The 19,219-nt window shown below is 37.7% G+C and overlaps 1 protein-coding gene across 1 annotated transcript; it reads left to right on the top strand.

The window, feature by feature from the left end:
- Nucleotides 1-1,846: 1,846 nt before the first annotated feature.
- On the top strand, nt 1,847-8,856 carry LOC123250589 (probable cell-surface antigen I/II). Its single transcript, XM_044679734.1, has 2 exons — nt 1,847-1,905; nt 6,417-8,856. The coding sequence occupies exon 2, from the start codon at nt 6,480-6,482 to the stop codon at nt 8,367-8,369; it is 1,890 nt and encodes a 629-aa protein (XP_044535669.1). The 5' UTR covers nt 1,847-1,905; nt 6,417-6,479; the 3' UTR covers nt 8,370-8,856.
- The last annotated feature ends 10,363 nt before the right edge of the window (nt 8,857-19,219 follow it).

Genomic DNA, 19,219 nt, shown 5'->3' with positions numbered 1-19,219 from the left:
GGAAATGTCTCGATTCCACGTACCTTCCACGCTGTGCCCTGTTGTGGGGTTCCTCCGTTCGTCTGGACTTTTTTTTATGTCCCCTTGAGGAGTTTTGTGTGTTTCGGTCAGGAGAGGTTAAGAGCTGCTTTTTACTCTGCCGCCATCTTGTCCCCTTGCTTTCTATTGGAGGCTAAGCATTTCTGTTGTTTGTCCAGGAGGGAATGAGGTAAGGGAGAAGAGACCAGTCAAATAATATGGGCTTGGAGGCAGTAGAACTGATATCTCATCAACCAAAGGTGTGATATTCGTATAGTTCTTTTCCTCTGTTCCCTCTTAATTGAGTGTCCCAAAAGTTTTAGTGCATTGTTAAGTTTGAGTAATTTAACACCCCACTTTAAGCTCAGGGACATTCTGTATGTATTCTGTTGGCCTGGAGTCCTACCTTCATTTAGTATCCTTCCATCATCACCCTGGGCACTCTAACTGGGCCCAAGGCAGTTTGGTCCTTGCAATTTGGCATTTTACTAGCAAACAGAAGAGTTGTGATCTGGAAAGAAGATTTCATGGAACTAGGAGAATGGCAGCCACTTCAGCCAAATGTCATTATTTTCACAGGAACATATATATCTCTGTTCTTCTTTGTTTGTGGCTTTACTCCCACCCACAATAATCCCTGAGGGACACTTTTCTCCCAGGCTACCTTCTACCATGTTTATGTAAGAAATAAAGAAATCTGGGCCATCATTCTGAGCTGAAAATCTATCTTTAATCGTGGGAAATTGAAACTGGAAGTCTCACCACACCCAACCTGTGGCAGAGACATCCTCTGGATAGTCACAGTTGTTTTTAGAGGATTTTGACAGTTAATACAGATGATTGATTGACAAAAACTCAAATGTTCAAAGTAAGTTAGCTAGAAGTTGCTAAATTCTAGTACAAAATCCATACATTTTATTGATCCTATAACTAATACTCTCAGACTATGACTATTAGAAAGAGACTTTTGATCTTATAATTAATGACCCTAGGAAGACCAAATCTGAGCATCCTGTTGTGGACATAAAAGCAAATACTAACAATAAATTCTTTTTTCTGTAAATGCTTCTCTATGAGGGCTTCTATTATCTTTATCCAGAATCAGGATTCAATCAAGTTGTGGACTTAATATTTTAGAGTTGGTAATAGGAGCTGTTATGCTAACTTCCTCCTTATCTTATCACAGTTGACTAACAACCAGGACTAATCTTTCTAGCATCCCAGTTACAGATACTGCCTAAAAGTTTATATGAGATGAACTGGTTTATAATAAATGATTTAAAGCAATAAATACAATTTCTTCTTTTTTTCATTTGTGACCTGAATTCGGGTCACTCACTATAGAAACATGAGTGAAGGCTCTATCTGACTTCAGGGAGTTTAGAAGGGAGAGACTTGGTCAGTTCCTTTAACTCATTTCAATTTTTATACCTGGAGGCAAAGGTCTCTCCAAATCAGTGATAATGGAGCATCACACTAGGAAGGGAAAAGAAAACGAACCCAAAGAAGACTTAGGTGGCTGAAAGAGGTTGATTAAAGGATATTCTGTACAGGTGACTGGAGAAGACAAGGAGATGCTCCAGTTAATTAACCCAATCAAACCAGAAAATTGTTTATTAAGTAACCATTAAGTGTCTAACAGAGCTAGGAGCTGGGTGATACAATTACAAACATAGAAGCAATTCCTGCTTGCAGTGAGCTAACATTCTAATGAAGGACCTGGCTCCCTGATTGGGGTTAGGCTATGGGAATTCCTCTTAAGATAGCCACCCAGTTTCTTCCTTTTGTACAGCATGATCCCACTTTTGATGTGTGTTAGGGATGTGCTTTCTTTTTGAGATGAGGGCAACAGGAAGAGTAACCGGATGGTGATTAATGAGAGAAAAGGTACTTTCTGTTACTTTTGCCCCATAATCTATAATTTCAGATCTTTGAACTGGGTCATAGTGGTGAACGAAAATCATGGCATTGTCTCCCCACACACTCCCCTCAGTGAAGAAAAGGGATGTGGAATTTCACATATATGATCCCAGGGGCAAGGTAGTTGTTTGGACTTAGATGATCACTTCTACATAAAATCATAATTGTGGAGACCTCAATTAGGGATCTTCACTGGCAATAAGTAGAATGAGGTTTTCCTGAGTTTGAGGAATTTTTTTTGATGAGAAACTTTTGGTCAAGGTGCCCTACCTCTTTTCCTTTTTCTTTGATCTCTTTGGGATATAAACTTGGTAACGGTGTTGTTTTGTCAAAGGGTGAGGACAGTTTTATACCTGTTTGGGCATAGTTCCAGAATATTTGGACCAGTTCATATCTCCACCAACAATTCCTAAAAAAAGTGATCCTAAAGTGTTCCTTCTTTTCCTTATCCTACCCAACATTTGTCATTTTCCCTTTCTGTCATGTTAGTTAATCTCAGTGGTAGAACCTCAGTGTTGTTATGATATGCATTTCTCTCATTAGTTCTTGAGACCATTTTTATGTGACTGTTGATAGCTTTGATTTCTTCTGAAAAATGCTTGTTCTTACCCTTTGACCATTTATCAATTGGGGGATGGGTCTTATTTTTGTAAATTTGACTTTGTTCCCTACATATTTCAGAAATGAAATCTTTATCGGAGAATCTTGCTATAAAAAAGTTTTCCAAGTTTCCTGCTTTAATTAGTATAAAACCTTTTTAATATAATGAAATCAAAATTATTTATTTTATACACTCACAATGGTTTCCTCTATTTTTTTCTTTGCTCATTAACTCTTTTCTTATTCACAGATGTGACAGGTAATTTTTTCAGACTCCACTAATTTCCTTACAATATCACTCTTTATGTCTAAATTTGGTGCCAATTTTATCTTACCTTGGTATATGGTGTGAGATGGTGATCTATCCCTGTTGTTTGCCAAACCATTTTCTAGTTTTGTGCAGTAGTATTTGTTAAATACTTGATGTTGTTCCTCACACACACACACACCCTCTCAAATTTAGATCTTTGGATTTATCAAACTCTAAATTACTATAGTCATTTACTTCTCATTCACATACATAATATGTGAATAAACCTTCATTACACAAAGAGCCTAACCAGAAGGTAAGAAGCTTATTTATTATACAATCTGCTAGACAATTTGCCATACTGAAACCTGACTTTATGTTCAGACTTCAAAACTTTTATACCCCATTTTCTTCAGTGTGGCCACAGAGAAGAAAAAGGGGAGCTGACAAATTGTTTTACTTGCTTCTGTTTTGGTTGATCAAGTCCAAAACAGAGAGTAAGACTGATGAACAATTCATTCTCACTTGTTAACCCAATTTTAGAGCTAAGGAACTCAAACTTTAGGTATTTTCAGCAATCCTTAGCTTTCAGGAATGTGGAGGGATAAACAGATCACAAAATGCAAAGATTTGCTTTCTAAAATCCAAACTCTGTGCACAACAGACCAAAACACAGATTAATGAAGACAGACTTGAAAGAGCCAACATCTAGCCTGTTTTACTATCTCTTAGAAAAAGTTTCTCTGGCTATTTCCACAGCCTGAAATAGAGACAAACAGACTGGCACAAAGAACAGATAAAAACACTTGAATTTTGAGAATTACTTCTTTGTTCCAGACTCCCCTGCCCCACAAGTGCGGAGGGAAAGGGGTGACAAAAAGACCCTGTTCTGAGCCCAGCGTACCTGCACCCATAGTCCTGGTTTGGTCTCAGGTAGTAGCTCCAGGAACACCATCCCTCTGCACCACTCTGAGCCCATCCATCTCCCACCCCCACGGTTAGCTCCAAGATAACCAACTTGCTTAAGGTCTGGCCAAGATACATCAAACTGAAGAGTAACTGACTTAAAGCTCTTAATGATTTTTTGAGTTATGTACGGTGATGGCTTGTCTGAGGGCTTTAAGGGAGATTGGCAGGGCTTGGAATTGAGGTTTTTCCCCCCCTAAAATAATGGCCTTTTGGTGTTACAATAGAAAATCATTCATTTTTTTTTACTCTTTCCTTTATATGTTTCCAATTCATCCCAATTTCTCAACTGCCTCCCTAAAGGGCTATCTTTAGGGATGTTGGGGAGAGAATTCTTTCCAGGGGAGTACAAACTTGAATAGCTTCTCAACAACTGTGTCTACAGACTCAAACCACTTGACCCTAGGCCTATGGACTCTAACCACCTGGCTCTATGACCACCCAAGTATTACTTAATAGCCTTTCTTAACTGGTCTGTATGCACAGCTTATGTGGTCACTGTATTGGGGAGATTAAACATTAGCACCCAGGCTGCCAGGTTGACTCTAAAGACCTAAGAGTTCTGTAATGGAATGAAGCTGGTATTTTGAAAAGGTGTAGGAGTTTGACCAAGCTGGAGGAAAGGAGGTGTTGTGGCTGTGTGGTACAGATTTTGCCAACTTCCCAAGAGCTGTCAGTGTGGGATACTGCTGAGAAGAATATTCTTCAAGGAAACATCGTGGCCTAGGTTGAGGAAAAGACTGGGTTATCTGTTGGTGGACAGCAGATTAATCTTCCTTCCTACTCCCTGGAGTCTGCTTTGAATTAACTGGCTGCTTTTGAACTTGTCCTGTAATATCTTTGACCAGCTTGGAGCATCTCTGAACCTGTACTGTGAGAATCCCTCTTCAGCCCCTCCTAGTTTAGTTAGAGACCAACTTAGTTAGAAATCTAGTTGGTTAAACTATTAAGTTGTTCTTTAGAATAGAAATACCCCTCTCCCTACTTCCCTCAGTTATTACAAATAAACTCAGTTTGTTAGCACTTCCCGTCTCCTCTTAGTTATAAGAACCCACTACATTGGTTTTCCCTGTTTGGCAGTTATTATCAGCTGTCATTCCCAAACCTGACATCTTCATTTGGTTTACCTGTGATCCTCTGTCTGTACTTTACTTGTGAGGTGTGAGTGTGTCCCCAGTTTGTTATTATTCCCCATTCCTAATATTACCTTCTTCATCACCTCACACAAATCAAACTCTCTGCAAGCGCACTCACCTTTCTTCCCTGTAGCGTTTGCAATGCTTCCACTGAGTCCCTTTGGTTTTGTTAGGAGTCAGGTTCCCCAGACTCCAACAGCCAGTCAGCCACCAATAATGGTCAAATGAGATGTCCTTCCAATTGTTGGAACCTAGGGTCCAGAAGTCCCCTCAAATCCCGGACAAACCCCCAATTGAGAGGAACAACTACCTACTCAAAAGAATCTTGAACTTTGGGTTAATGTGGGAAAGTCTCTTTTATTTCATTCTTGTGAGAGGGAATAATCACAAGCTAGTTTTGTAGGTGTTACAGCCAGCAAGCAAGTACAAGGAATGGGAGTATGCAGGCTCTCTTTTATCCTAGTTTCTTACATGAATCAGTCCTTCCTCGACTTCATCATTAGCTGGTTACTAGAGAGTTATAATCTAGTCAGAAGAGCCAGCTGATCAGAACACAATTTACAATATCTCATTACCCCAATCATTCACATGAATTTTTACCAATCAAAGTGAAAGCAACTTTACCTGTTAGCCTCTTAAAGGACTAACCTGCTGACATAGAAGTGTAGAGAGGCACTTAAGCTGGGAACATGAAACAACTATTTCTTTTTACTTTATTATAAAGAGTTATGAGAGGGGCAGCTGGGTAGCTCAGTGGAGTGAGAGTCAGGCCTAGAGACAGGAGGTCCTAGGTTCAAATCTGGCCTCAGAAACTTCCCAGCTGTGTGACCCTGGGCAAGTCACTTAACCCCCATTGTCCACCCTTACCAATCTTCCATCTATAAGACAATACACCGAAGTACAAGGGTTTAAAAAAAAAAGAGTTATGAGAGGAGTCCATCATCTTGTCAGGACCTGTTCCTCACAGGAAAGAAGTGGACAGGGAGGTCTTCCAAATTAGCTATCCCTTGAGAAGGGAATGAGAGGAGTGTGTGTGTGTGTGTGTGTGTGTGTGTGTGTGTGTGTGTGTGTGAAAGAGAGAGAGACAGAGACAGAGACAGAGAGACAGACAGAGAGAGAGACAGAGAGATTTTCTTCTCTCTCTCATTTATCTGGAGGTGCAGAGATTGTCCTCCAGGAATTTTGGAATGGAGAGGCCTCCTGGGACACTACTCAGGTATAGGAATTTGGCCCATTTCAATCTATTAGCTTCACATTGGATTAGCTATAGGGAAAATAGATGCTCTTTTCCCTCATTGTTGGAGTGGTGGGATATTTATCTTCAGACTCTGGATTGTTGTTTTTTTGCCATTCAACATCTTGAGGAAAGAAATTTTTCACCAGACAGATAAGACTGATGCCATCTTTTTGTTTCAACTCATTAGTATGTGAGACAAAGACATATATCAAGCTTCCACCTTTTGCCCTTAGTGTGGAAGATGGCCTTTCACCCCACAATTGCTAATTCTTTGGTATCAATTTTACAGGTGTATGGAACATCTTCTAGCCAGGGCTAGTGAGCTACAGGGAAAGTGCTGACCACTTGAAAGATGCCATTGGAAATGCGGAAGAAGATAAATGAAGAGTATGAGAAAGAAAAAATATATAAGAAGCAAAAAGGTAAATATGAGAAGCTGAAGGCAGACCATGAGAAGCTAAAGGCAGACTATGAGAAGCTAAAGGCAGACTATGAGAAACAAAAGGAGGAATGTAAGAAGCAAAAAGCTGAATATGAGAAGCTAAAGACAGTCTATGAGAAGCTAAAGGCAGACTATGAGAAGCAAAAGGAGGAATGTAAGAAGCAAAAAACTGAATGTGAGCAGCCAAAGGAAGACTATGAGAAGCTAAAGATAGACTATGGGAAGCAAAAGGACGAATGTAACAAGCAAAAAGCTGAATATGAGAAGCTGAAGGCAGACTATGAGAAACTAAAGGCCGACTATGAGAAGCTAAAGGCAGACTATGAGAAGTTGAAGGCAGATGATGAGAAGCTAAAGGTAGACTATGAGAAACGAAAGAAGGAATGTAAGAAGCAAAAAGCAGATTATGAGAAGCTGAAGGCAGACTATGAGAAGCAAAAGGAGGAACATAAGAAGCAAAAAGCTGAATATGAGAACCCAAAGGCAAACTATGAGAAACAAAAGGCAGACTTTGAGAAGCTGAAGGCAGACTATGAGAAGCTGAAGACAGACTATGAAAATCTAAAAGTAGACTATGAGAAGCTGAAGGCAGATGGTGAGAAGCAAAAGGCAGACTATGAGAAGCAAAAGGAGGAAAGCAAGAAACAAATATCTGAATACAATAAGCTGAAGGCAGATTATGAAAAGCAAAAGGCAAATTATGAGAAGCTGAAAGTAAATTATGTGGAGCAAAAGGAAGAACATAAGCACAAAGCTGAATATGAGAACCCAAAGGCAGACTATGAGAAGCTAAAGGCAGACTATGAGAAGCAAAAGGCAGACTATGAGAAACAAAAGGAAGAATATAAGAAGCAAAAAGCTGAATATGAGAAGCTGAAGACAGACTATGAGAAGCAAAACACAGACTATGAGAATCTAAAGGCAAACTATGAGAAATTGAAGGCAGACTATGAGAAGCAAAAAGAGGAATGTAAGAAGCAAAAATCTGAATATGAGAAGCTGAAAACAGACTATGAAAAGCAAAAGGCTGATTATGAGAAGCTAAAGGCAGACTATGAGAAGCAAAAGGAGGACTGTAAGAAGCAAAAATCTGAATATGAGACCCCAAAGGCAAACAATGAGAAACAAAAGGTAGACTATGAGAAGCAAAAGCCAGACTATGAGAAACTGAAGGCAGACTATGAGAGGCAAAAGATAGACTATGAGAAGCTAAAGGTAGACTATCAGAAGCTGAAGGCTGATTATGAGAAGCTAACAGCAGACTATGAGAAGCAAAAGGAGGAATTTAAGAATCAGAAAATCGAATTTGAGAAGCTGAAAGCAGATAATGAGAATCTAAAGTTGGTCTATGAGAATCTAAAGGCAGACTATGAGAAGCTAAAGGAGGAATGTAAGAATTGGAAAACAGAATATGAGAGGCTGAAGGCAGATGATGAGAAGCTAAAGGCAGACTATGAGAAGCAAAAGGAGCAATGTGAGAATCAGAAAACAGAATATGAAAAGCTGAAGGCAGATTATGAGAAGCTAAAGGCAGACTATGAGAAACTAAAGAAAGATTATGAGAAACAAATAGCAGACTGTGGGAAGCAAAAGGAGGAATATAAGTATCAGAAAACAGAATATGAGAAGCTGAAGGCAGACTACGAGAAACTGAAGGAAGACTATGAGAAGCTAAAGGAGGAATGTGAGAAGCAAAAAGCTGAATATGAGAATCAGAAAACAGAATATGAGAAGCTGAAGGCAGACTATGAGAAGCTAAAGGCAGACTATGAGAACCAAAAGGCAGACCATGAGAAGTAAAATAAAGAAAATGAGAACAAAAAGAGTCAGAAAAGGAAAAGGAAACATTTTGAAATAAAATTTTAAGATTGTCTTCCCTTTCCTCATTGAAGGACTAAAAACTGTAGTTTCCAAAATAATCTAAGATCCTTTGACATCCAGAATTCTCTCACATCTAGTTTCCATCTAGTTTTGGCTGAATTCATAACCATACAATTCTTGAAGAATGTGGAGCCCAGTGGTTGGAAGTCTTCATGGGCTATTGATTCCTGACCTTCATTTTCTAACTAGATTCCAAGTCTCCTGTAGGATCACTCCATCATTAACCCAACTCCAACCAGGCAGTTTGAGCAGAAAACAAAATAAAGTATAAGACCTGAAAATTAAAGGTTACAAGAAGGAATACAGAGATGAAAGATTAGTTATGCAGATGCAGTACTTCTTAATAGTACTTTGGAAAAGTTTCAAATATAAGCCATTCCTTATTTTTAAAGCATCCTTTACAAATTTAGTATCTGTTAGTTTGGCAAAAAAATGTATTATATTTTAATAATTTTGTTCCACAAATTACTATGTTTGATATATTTAAAGTTGTAAAGGACAGAAAATAAGTAGAAAAATTGAGGAGACAAAAGACTGTAGACTAGAATTTTCCCCTATAGTGGTTTTCCTATGATTTCATCTTATTCATTTGTTATTTTATTGATTTAACTTTCAGCTCTCTTATTTTTATTCAGATTCACTAAGGGTTTTCAAGTTTATTCATCTTTTCATTCATCATTTATTCATCTAAAAGCCAGCTTTTAGTTTCATCACTTATATGGGAGTATTAATTTATCTCTTTCTCCATCTAATTTTTAGAACTCTTTTGTGCTTATTTTAGGTTTCTTTATTTTTTAATTTACTAATTTTTTAAAATGCATGCTTCTTTAATACTTAAATATTTAATAATACATTAATAATATCACTAACTTTATATATAAGTTTATTACAAATTTGTTAGTACTAAATATTTGATAATTTGGTAATACTGTTAGTAATAAAAATAATATTTAAATATTATATTTAATCTTCTCTTTTTCTATTTTGCTCATGTATGATTGTAAGGATATGATTTTCCCTCCAAGAGAGGCTTTAGTTGCTTCCTAGAAATTTTTATATGTTTTTCATCATTATCATTTTCTTTCACATAGTTATTAATAGTTTCTATGATTTGTACTTTGACCCATCTTTTATTTTAGATATTACTGTGAAGTCTCTACTTGGGTCTGTATCTTCTAATTGTTATCCCTGAATCAATTTTTATTTTTTATTGCATCATGACGTATAAATGATGATAAACTATTTATATCATTTGATTTTTGTGTCCAGTACCTACCTCTGTGCCTTAGTTTATGAAAGTTTCATGTAGTAAGCGAGAAGTATGTATAATTCTTTGCTGTTCCATTTAGAAGATGCCATAAATCAGTGGTCCCCAAACTTTTTTGACCTACCACCCCCTTTCCAGAAAAAATATTACTTAGCGTCCCCTGGAAATTATGAAACTATTTATTGAACTCAGAATAGAATGTAATACAAAAAAAGTGTGGCCATCACTGCCCCCCTCGATCACTGCAACACCCACCAGGGAATCACTGCCATAAATCTTTCAACTCTAATTTCTCCAGAAATTTGTTCAGTTCTATATTTTGTCTTTTGTTTATCTTTGTTAGGTTGATCTGATTATTATTTTATTCCAATTTTACAGTTCAGTTTTAGCATTGATAAAAGCATCATTTTCATGACAGAAAATCTAAGTAATTGAGATTTAGTGACTTACCTATGGTCACACAGTTAGTAAGTGTCTAAAACTATTTGAACTTATAAAGAAGAATCTTTCTGATTCTAAGCTCAGTTCTCTTTCTACTTTGCCACATAGGTGCCCCAGGGAAATCTAATAGGAAATACTAAAAATATGCCTGGCTTTCCAAAGGGCAAGAAAAACATGGTTAATAAGAACATGGTGTTATGATACTGTTATGGGACTGATGAAGAGATGGCCCAAAGTCCTCTGATATGAGGACCTGAAGCTGAGTGAGAGTGGGAATCCCTATATGAACACCAAGACCCCACAGAAATATTTGTAACTAAACTAATACACCCAGCTCCAACATAACAGTGTCCCAGGAATAAGAGATCAAATAAGAGGCTGTGGGTTCGCTTCTTTGATTGCTGAGGGTTAATGCTAGTGACTGCGGCTTAGCTTTAATTTAAATAATCCCTCTTCCCTCTGATACCCAAGGACATGTTTGATGATCCTTAGGGTAATGAGGACATCCACCTAAGTAAGTTTCAAAATTTAATAACAAACAGACTTCGGGAAAGAGAAACAGGAACTGAAGGAAAGAGGTGTAAGGAAAGCTTGGCAAAATCTACTGATGATCAGGTTTGTCAGTTGAAGGTAATCAGGTTTAAGATTATCAACTGGAGAGGTTTGTCCCCTCAGTTGCAACCTGGCCAGGCCAGGCTGCTTGGCCTGAACCAGATGGTTTGATGGTATTTATATTACTTCTTCCTTGATGATCAGTTGAATAGGATGTATAACACAGCTTCACTCAGAAAGTTGAGGGTGTGGTAGTGATTAGAACTGGATGCAGATATCCTGGATTGATTTGGCCTACCCAAGATCCTAACCAACCTCCCACCAGAAATCCCCGTCTCCAAATTGAGAGAGTTTTATGCTCAAATTTCTCCTTTTTATGGTCTGCCAGCAACTGCCTGTCCATTGCTGGCTCATGGCAAGCTTGGTGGTTCCAAATTCTAAACCGCTAAGTGTCAATCATCCTGCTCTCCATTTTGCATGGCAGAAATGATATTACAATGGCTAATGGCAAAATAACTATTAAATATTCCAAATAAATGATTAAACTAACTGCAATTTCCCTCCTGCTGCATAAGCCCATCTGTGTAGATCAGGGATTCTTCTCTCTCTCTCTCTCTCTCTCTTTCTCTCTCTCTCTCTCTCTCTCTCTCTCTCTCTCTCTCTCTCGGCTCTCTCTTTTTATTTTATTTATTTTTTAAATTTTATTTTGAATATTTTCCCCTAGTTACATATTTCATGTTCTTTCTCTCTCCCCCAAACTCCCATAACCCCCCCTTAGCCAGTGCACAATTCCACTGAGTTTTACATGTGTCATTGATCAAGACTTAATTCCATATTATTGATAGCTGAACTAGAGTTATCATTTAGCGTCTACATCCCCAATAATATCCCCAACAGCCCATGCGTTCAAGCAGTTGTTTTTCTTCTGGGTTTCTCCTCCCACAGTTCTTCCTCTGAATGTGGCTAGTTTTCTTTCTCATAAGTCCCTCAGCCTTGCTCTGGATCCTTGCATTGCTGCTAGTAGAGAAGTCTGTTATGTTCAATTGTACCACAGTGTATCAGTCTCTGTGTACAATGTTCTCCTGGATCTGCTCCTTTCACTCTGCATCAATTCCTGGAAGTCATTCCGGTTCACATGGAATTCCTCCAGTTCTTTATTCCTTTGAGCACAATAGTATTCCATCACCAGCATATACCACAATTTGTTCAGCCATTCCCCAATTGAAGGACATTCTCTCATTTTCCAATTTTTTGCCACCACAAAGAGCGTGGCTATAAATATTTTTGTACAAGTCTTTTTCCTTATTATCTCTTTGGGGTATAAACCAAGCATTTCTATGGCTGGATCAAAAGGAAGATAGTCTTCTAAAGACCTTTGAGCATAGTTCCAAATTGCCATCCAGAATGTTTGGATCAGTTCACAACTCCACCAGCAATGCATTAATGACCCAATTTTGCCACATCTCCTCCAACATTCATTATTCTCCCTTGTTGTCATTTTAACCAGTCTGCTAGGTTTGAGGTGCTACCTCAGAGTTGTTTTGATTTTCATTTCTCTAATTATTAGAGATTTAGAACACTTTCTCGTGTACTTATTGATAGTTTTGATTTCTTCATCTGAGAATTGCCTATTCAAGTCCCTTGCCGATTTATTGATTGGGAGATGGCTTAATTTTTTTGTACAATTGATTTAGCTCCTTGTATTTTTTGAGTAATTAGACCTTTATCTGAGTTTTTTGTTATAAAGATTTTTTTCCAATTTGTTGTTTCCCTTCTAATTTTGGTAGCATTGGTTTTCTCTGTACAATAACTTTTTAGTTTAATATATTATTATTATTATTATTATTATTATTATTATTATTATTCCTATTGACTCCAAGAGGAGCATAGGGCTGCAACCATCTCACACCAATGGACTCTATTCTGGGCAACTTCCCCCAACTGGGCATATCTTTGCCAGGTCTGTTTTGGCCTTCTGACTTGGTTTTTGTCCCAAAGCAGAGTTCTTTGGGTTTATCAAAAACTGTCTTGCTGAGGTCACTTACCCAAGGTCTATTCCACTGATCCTCTGTTCTGTCTCTTTGCCAGTACCATATTGTTTTGATGACTACTGCTTTATAGTATAGTTTAAGATCTGGTACTGCTAGGCCACCTTCCTTTCTATTTTTTTCCTTATTTCCCTTGATATTCTTGGTCTTTTGTTCTTCCAAATGAACTTTCTTATGTTTTTTTCTAATTCAGTAAAAAAGGTTTTTAGTAGTTTGATAGGTATGGCACTAAATAAGTAAATTAATTTGGGTAGAATGGGTAGGATAAGGTATTATGTGACCTCATCCTACCCATGAGCAATCAATGTTTTTCCAATTGTTTAGATCTAGTTTTAATTGTTTGGGAAGTGTTTTGTAGTTGTGTTCATGTAATTCTTGTGTTCGTTTTGAAAGATAGATTCCTAAGTATTTTCTATTGCCCAGGGTGTTTTTTAAATGGAATTTCACTTTCTAGCTCTTGCTGTTGTGATGTGTTGGAAATATATAGAAATGCTGATGATTTGTGTGCATTTATTTTGTATCCTGCAAATTTGCTAAAGTTGTTGATTATTTCCACTAACTTTTTAGTTGATTCTCTAGGATTTTTTAAGTAGACCATCATATAATGTGCAAAGAGTAATAGGTTGGTCTCCTCATTGCCTATTTTAATATTCTCAATTTCTTTTTCTTCTCTAATTGCTACTGCTAGTGTTTCTAGTACAATGTTAAATAATAGAGGTGATAGTGGGCATCCTTATTTCACTCCTGATCTTATTGGGAAGGCTTCTAAGCCTTGAGCATATGATGCTTGTTGATGGTTTTAGATATATACCATTTATTGTTTTTAGGAAAGGTCCTTCTATTCCTATACTTTCTAGTGTTTTCAATAGGAATGGATGTTTCATTTCGTCAAAGGCTTTTTCAGCATCTATTGAGATAATCATGTGGTTTTTGTTGGTTTGCTTGTTGATATGGTCAATTATGTGGATGGTTCCTTATGTCGAACTATCCTTGCATTCCTGGTATAAATCCCACCTGATCATAAGGAATAACCCTCCTGATCACTTGCTGGAGTCTTTTTGCTAGTATTCTGTTTAAGATTTTTGAATCTATGTTCATTAAGGAGATTGGTCTGTAGTTTTCTTTCTCCGTTTTTTATCTACCTGGCTTTGGGATCAGTACCATATTTGTATCATAAAAGGAGTTTGGTAGAACTCCTTCTTTGCTTATTATGTCAAATAGTTTGTATAGTATTGGATTTAGTTGTTCTTTGAAGTTTTGATAGAATTCACTTGTGAATCCATCTGGCCCTGGGGATTTTTTCTTAGGGAGTCCTTTGATGGCTTGTTCAATTTATTTTTTTGATATGGGATTATTTAAGTACTCTATTTCTTCTACTGTTAATCTAGCCAATTTATAGTTTTTGTAAATATTCATCCATCTGACCTAGATTGCTATATTAATTTCCATATAATTGGGCAAAATGGTTTTAATGATTGCCTTGATTTCCTCTTCATTAGAGGTGAGGTCTCCCTTTTCATCTTTGATACTGATAATTTGGATTTCCTCTTTCCTTTTTTTAATTAGATTGACCTGTACTTTGTCAATTTTATTTATTTTTTCAAAATACCAGCTTCTAGTCTTATTTATTAATTCAATAGTTCTTTTACTTTCAATTTTATTGATTTCTCCTTTAATTTTTATAATCTCTAATTTAGTTTTGAACTGTGGATTTGTTACCTTTCTACTTTTTTAATTTGCATGCCCAGTTCATTGATCTTTGCCCTCTCTAATTTGTTATTATATGCACTCAAGGATATAAATTTCCCCCTGAGTACTACTTTAGCTGCATCCCACAGATTTTGGTAGGATGTCTCATCATTGTCATTCTCTTCAATGAAATTATTAATTGTTTCTATGATTTGTTCTTTAACTATCTGATTTTGGAGAATCATATTATTTAATTTCCAATTGGTTTTTGGTTTGGCTGTCCATGTGCCCTTAATGATTATTATTTTTATTATATTATGATCTAAAAAGGTTACATTTATTATTTCTTCTCTTTTGCATTTGTTTGCCATGTTTCTATGCCCTAGTAAATGATCAATCTTTGTGAATGTACCATGTGCAGCTGAAAAGAAGGTGTATTCCTTTTTGTCCCTATTTATTTTTCTCCACATATCTATTAACTCTAATTTTCTAGGATTTCATTCACTTCTCTTATCTCTTTCTTATTTATTTTTTTGGTTTGATTTATCTAGATCTGATAGAGAAATATTTAGATCTCCTACTTGTATAGTTTTACTATCTATTTCCTCCTTGAGCTCTACCAGTTTCTCTTTTAGAAATTTGGATGCTATTCCATTTGGTGCATATATATTGAGTACTGTTATTTCCTCATTATCTATACTGCCTTTTATCAGGATGTAATTACTTTCCTATCTCTTTTAATCAGATCTATTTTTACTTTGGCTTTATCAGAAATCATGATTGCCACTCCTGCCTTCTTTTTCTCAGTTTAAGCCCGAAAGATTTTACTTTAGCCATTGACCTTTACCCAGTTTATGTCCACCTGCCTCATGTGTGTTTCTTGTAGACAACATATGGTAGGATTTTGTTTTCTAATCCACTCTGCTATTTGCTTCTGTTTTATGAGCGAGTTTATCCCATTCACATTCAGGGTTATAATTTTCAGCTGTGTATTCCCTAACATTTTGGTATCCTCTCCTAGTTCTATCCCTTCTTCTTATGGTATTTCTTTTTAAACCAGTGGTTTGTTTTAAATCAGTCCCCCTTGTCCCCTCCCTGGGTTTACTACCCATTTCACCCCCTCCCTTCCCCTCTTATTATTTTTAAGGCCTAATGAATTCCCTCCCCACTCACTTTCCCTCCCTTTAAGAACTCCCCACCCCACTGCCCCACCTTGATTTATCCCTTCTGACTTTATCCATTGGGTTAGATAGAATATGATATCCCAATGGATACAGCTACTCTTCCCTCTCAGTATTAATTCCACTGAGAGTAAGGTTTAAGTATTTCATATTAATGCTCTCTTCCTCACCTTCTTATAATAGTATTCATCCTCTCCCCTTCCCATGTCCTGTTTGTGTGGTATAGATTATCCTATTTTTCTTATTCCTTCAAGTTACTATTGGTGCCCTCTTCTATTCCCTCCCCACACACTTCCCCCCCATATCATCTTAGACCATTTAGTACTCCAACCTCTCCTTATTACTAATTCTTCTAATTACTATAATTGTGACTACAATTTTTTAGAATTACACATAATATTTCTCCATATAGAAATACCAATAATTTGATCTTATTGAAGCCCTTGAAGAAGGCAATTTAAAGGTAAGAGTTTTCTTTCTTTCCCCTCTCTTTCTTATTTACTTTTCATGTTTCTCTTGGTTTTTGTGGTTGGATATCAAACTTTTTATTTAGTCGTGGTCTTTTCTGTGCAATTACTTGGAAATATTCTATCTTGTTGAATGTTCAAACTTTCCCCTGGAAGTATATAGTCAGTTTTTATGGGTTGGTGATCCTTGGTTGTAGACCCAATTCTCTTGCCTTTCTGAATATCATGTTCCAAGCCTTGTGGTCTTGTATTGTGGAGGCTGCCAGATCCTGTGTAATCCTGATTGGTGTTCCTTGATATCTGAATTGTCTCTTTCTGGCTTCTTGTAATATTTTCTCCTTAACTTGGAAGCTTTTGAATTTGGCTATTACATTCCTGGGGGTTGTCTTATGAGGATTTAGTGTAGAGGGTGATCTATGGATCCTTTCAATGTCTATTTTGCCCTCTTGTTTGAGGACATTGGGGCAGTTTTGTTGGATAATTTCTTGTAGTATGATATCTAGATTTCTATTTGTCTCTGATTTTTCTGGAAGATCAATAATTCTCAAGTTATCTCTTCTAGACCTACTTTCTTGATCTATTATCTTCTCATTGAGATATTTCATGTTTCCTTCTATTTTATCAGTCTTTTGACTTTGCTTTATTAATTCTTGCTGTCTTGTGAGATCATTGGCTTCTACTTGCCCAATTCTAGCCTTTAAAGACTGTTTTTTGGCTATAAACTTTTGGTTTTCCTTTTCAGTCTGGTATATCTGGCTCTTCAAGGCTTCCAGCTGGTCATTTCTGGTCTTCAATTTGCTTATCATTTCATTTGATTTCTGAGCCTCACTTTCCAATTGTGAAATTTTGCCTTTTAAACTGTTATTTTTTTGTCAGATCTCTTCCATCTTTCTCATGATCTCAGATTTAAACTCTTCAAGAGCTTGTGACCAATTTTCATTTTGGGGGATGGGGAAGGTTTGGATGTCTTTAATTGTTTGTCCTCCTCTGTTTTCTGGTTTTTTCTGTACAGAAGTTATCTAATGTTACAGCTTTTTTCTTGGCCTTCTTGTTGTTTATTTCTTGGGCCTTACTTGGCATCATTATGCTTTCTTAGCCAGAAGTCTGAGTAAGGCAAGTTGACTCTCTTTGTATGGAGTTAGGGAGCAGTTTTTGCCTGAAGCTACTTTGTGAGTCTCCTGGCTTCCACTGTCTGCTAGGCCTTTGCTGTCTGTGGCCCCACTCAGCCTCACTCCTGTGCCCAAGGTCTGCACTCCCCAGCCTCCGGGGGTCTCTGGTCTTACTGTTTTCAGGGTCAAGCCCCCATGGTCCTAGCCGGCTGCCCAGAGCCGGGAAATTGGCCCACACTTGCTCCTCCACCTGAGGTTTTCCCTTGAGTCTCCTTGTGCTAGGCTGCTTCCATTGTCCGCTGCCTCTCTCAGCCCCACTCCCATGTATAAGGTCTGTGCTCTTCAGCTTCCTGGGGTCTCAGGTCTTGCTGCTCTGAGGGGCAGCTCCTGGTAGTGCCAGTTAGCTGCCAAGGAGCTAGACTTTGTGCCTTCACTCGCTTTAATTCTGGTGCATGGCCTCTGACTCTGGTACTGTTGGTGGGGTTGGGGAGGGTTGATCAGCTCACATTTTGATGGGAGCTATTTTCCTCCCTTATAGGGTGAAAGTGCTCAAATCCCACATACTTTTGATACTGTACCCTATTGTGGGGTCCCTTCTTTCATCTGGATTTATTTTTTTTGTCCTTTGGAGGTATGCTGGTGATTGCTAGTAAGGAGAGTTACAGCGCCTTGCTCCTACTCTGCAGCCATCTTAACCCGGAAGTCCTCTTGGATTCTTCTCATATGTGTCTCATAGACAACTTTTGTGGTCTGGCAAAGCTTCCTACTTCTTTCTCAAAAAGTTTTTGGGAAAAATGCTGCAATTCAAATGAAGAAAGTTTTAAGAAACCTTCATGGAGTTAAATTCCTTTACTCATGAATACTTTTCAATTTCATTTCTGTTACAAAAAGGAAAGATCTCTATTAACTCCTTTAGAACTGTACAATCACTAGAATTTTGGCTTCTTGAATCTTTCAGGAGGTTCCATTTTGAGGAGGTAAGAGGGAGAGAACTGTTTTTTTTTATTTAAAAAAAATCATCTATTCCATCTTAGAATCAATTCTGTGTATGGGTTCCAAAGCAGAAGAGTAGTAAGGACTAGGCAAGAGAGGATGAGTGACTTGTCCAGGGTCACAGAGGTAGGAAGGATCTGAGGTGAGATTTAAACCCAGGACCTCTGGTCTTTAGGCCTGGCTCTCACTCCACTAATTCAACTAGCTGCTCCCAGAATACTGGTTTTTAAAGGTAAATGGAGATCATTTTTTCTCTATTAAGTTCATAAATTTCTTGCAATCTACCCAGGGACATATTGGGGTGTGGGGACCACAGGTTAAGAACTTCTCCACCATTTGTGGTATGTTCTTTGGGAACATGGTTGTGAGATGACTCTGTAAGCTGAGGGTAAAGAGATACCAAAGAATGAGGCCAGAATAGCCAATGTGGCAAGTAATGATGAGAAGTTTATTATAGGTAACTTACAGATGGACATGGGTAGTCCATGATGGCCAGCAAATGAAGTGGACCCCAGTACTGGCCTACTGTAAGAGGGCCCTTTTTATGGGAGGGCAAACAAACATGTATAACAGGAACCCAGTGTACACATATGTTTTATTGGTATTATGCCGTTAAGGTTGTACCTAAGGGCAGCAAGAACCATTCCCAGGGTCAACAGGATGTGGCAACATGCCTGAAGGAGGCACATGTGCACATACCTTCCCCTTAAATAAGGGGTAAATGGGAGGTCAGGTTTCCTTATCTAGCCTTGCTGTCCAAGTCCTGGCATTCCACAAAGACTAATAGGGAAACATGTTTTGGATGACTTCATCTGTATAATCACTATCAAATTGCTTGCATTCTCAAGGAGTGCCTATTCCTTAATATCTACCTAACCCCAGTTCCCATTCTCATTCTCTTCATTTCAGTTTCTTATCCTCAGCATTTTGCTTGTGAAAAGGGAAAGAGAACTAGGGCACAGGCAGGAGGTGGGTGGGAAGAAACCAGAAACTCAGATTTTAGAGGGGACAAAAGATCGTAT

This window comes from Gracilinanus agilis, chromosome 5, assembly GCF_016433145.1.
Source record: "Gracilinanus agilis isolate LMUSP501 chromosome 5, AgileGrace, whole genome shotgun sequence".
Classification (NCBI taxonomy): domain Eukaryota; kingdom Metazoa; phylum Chordata; class Mammalia; order Didelphimorphia; family Didelphidae; genus Gracilinanus; species Gracilinanus agilis.
Note: the sequence above shows the minus strand (reverse complement) of the source record. Positions and strands in the feature narration are given on the sequence as shown.

Excerpts from the sequence above, each read along its gene's own strand:
- LOC123250589 (XM_044679734.1), top strand. The coding sequence starts at position 6,480 with ATGCCATTGGAAATGCGGAAGAAGATAAATGAAGAGTATGAGAAAGAA.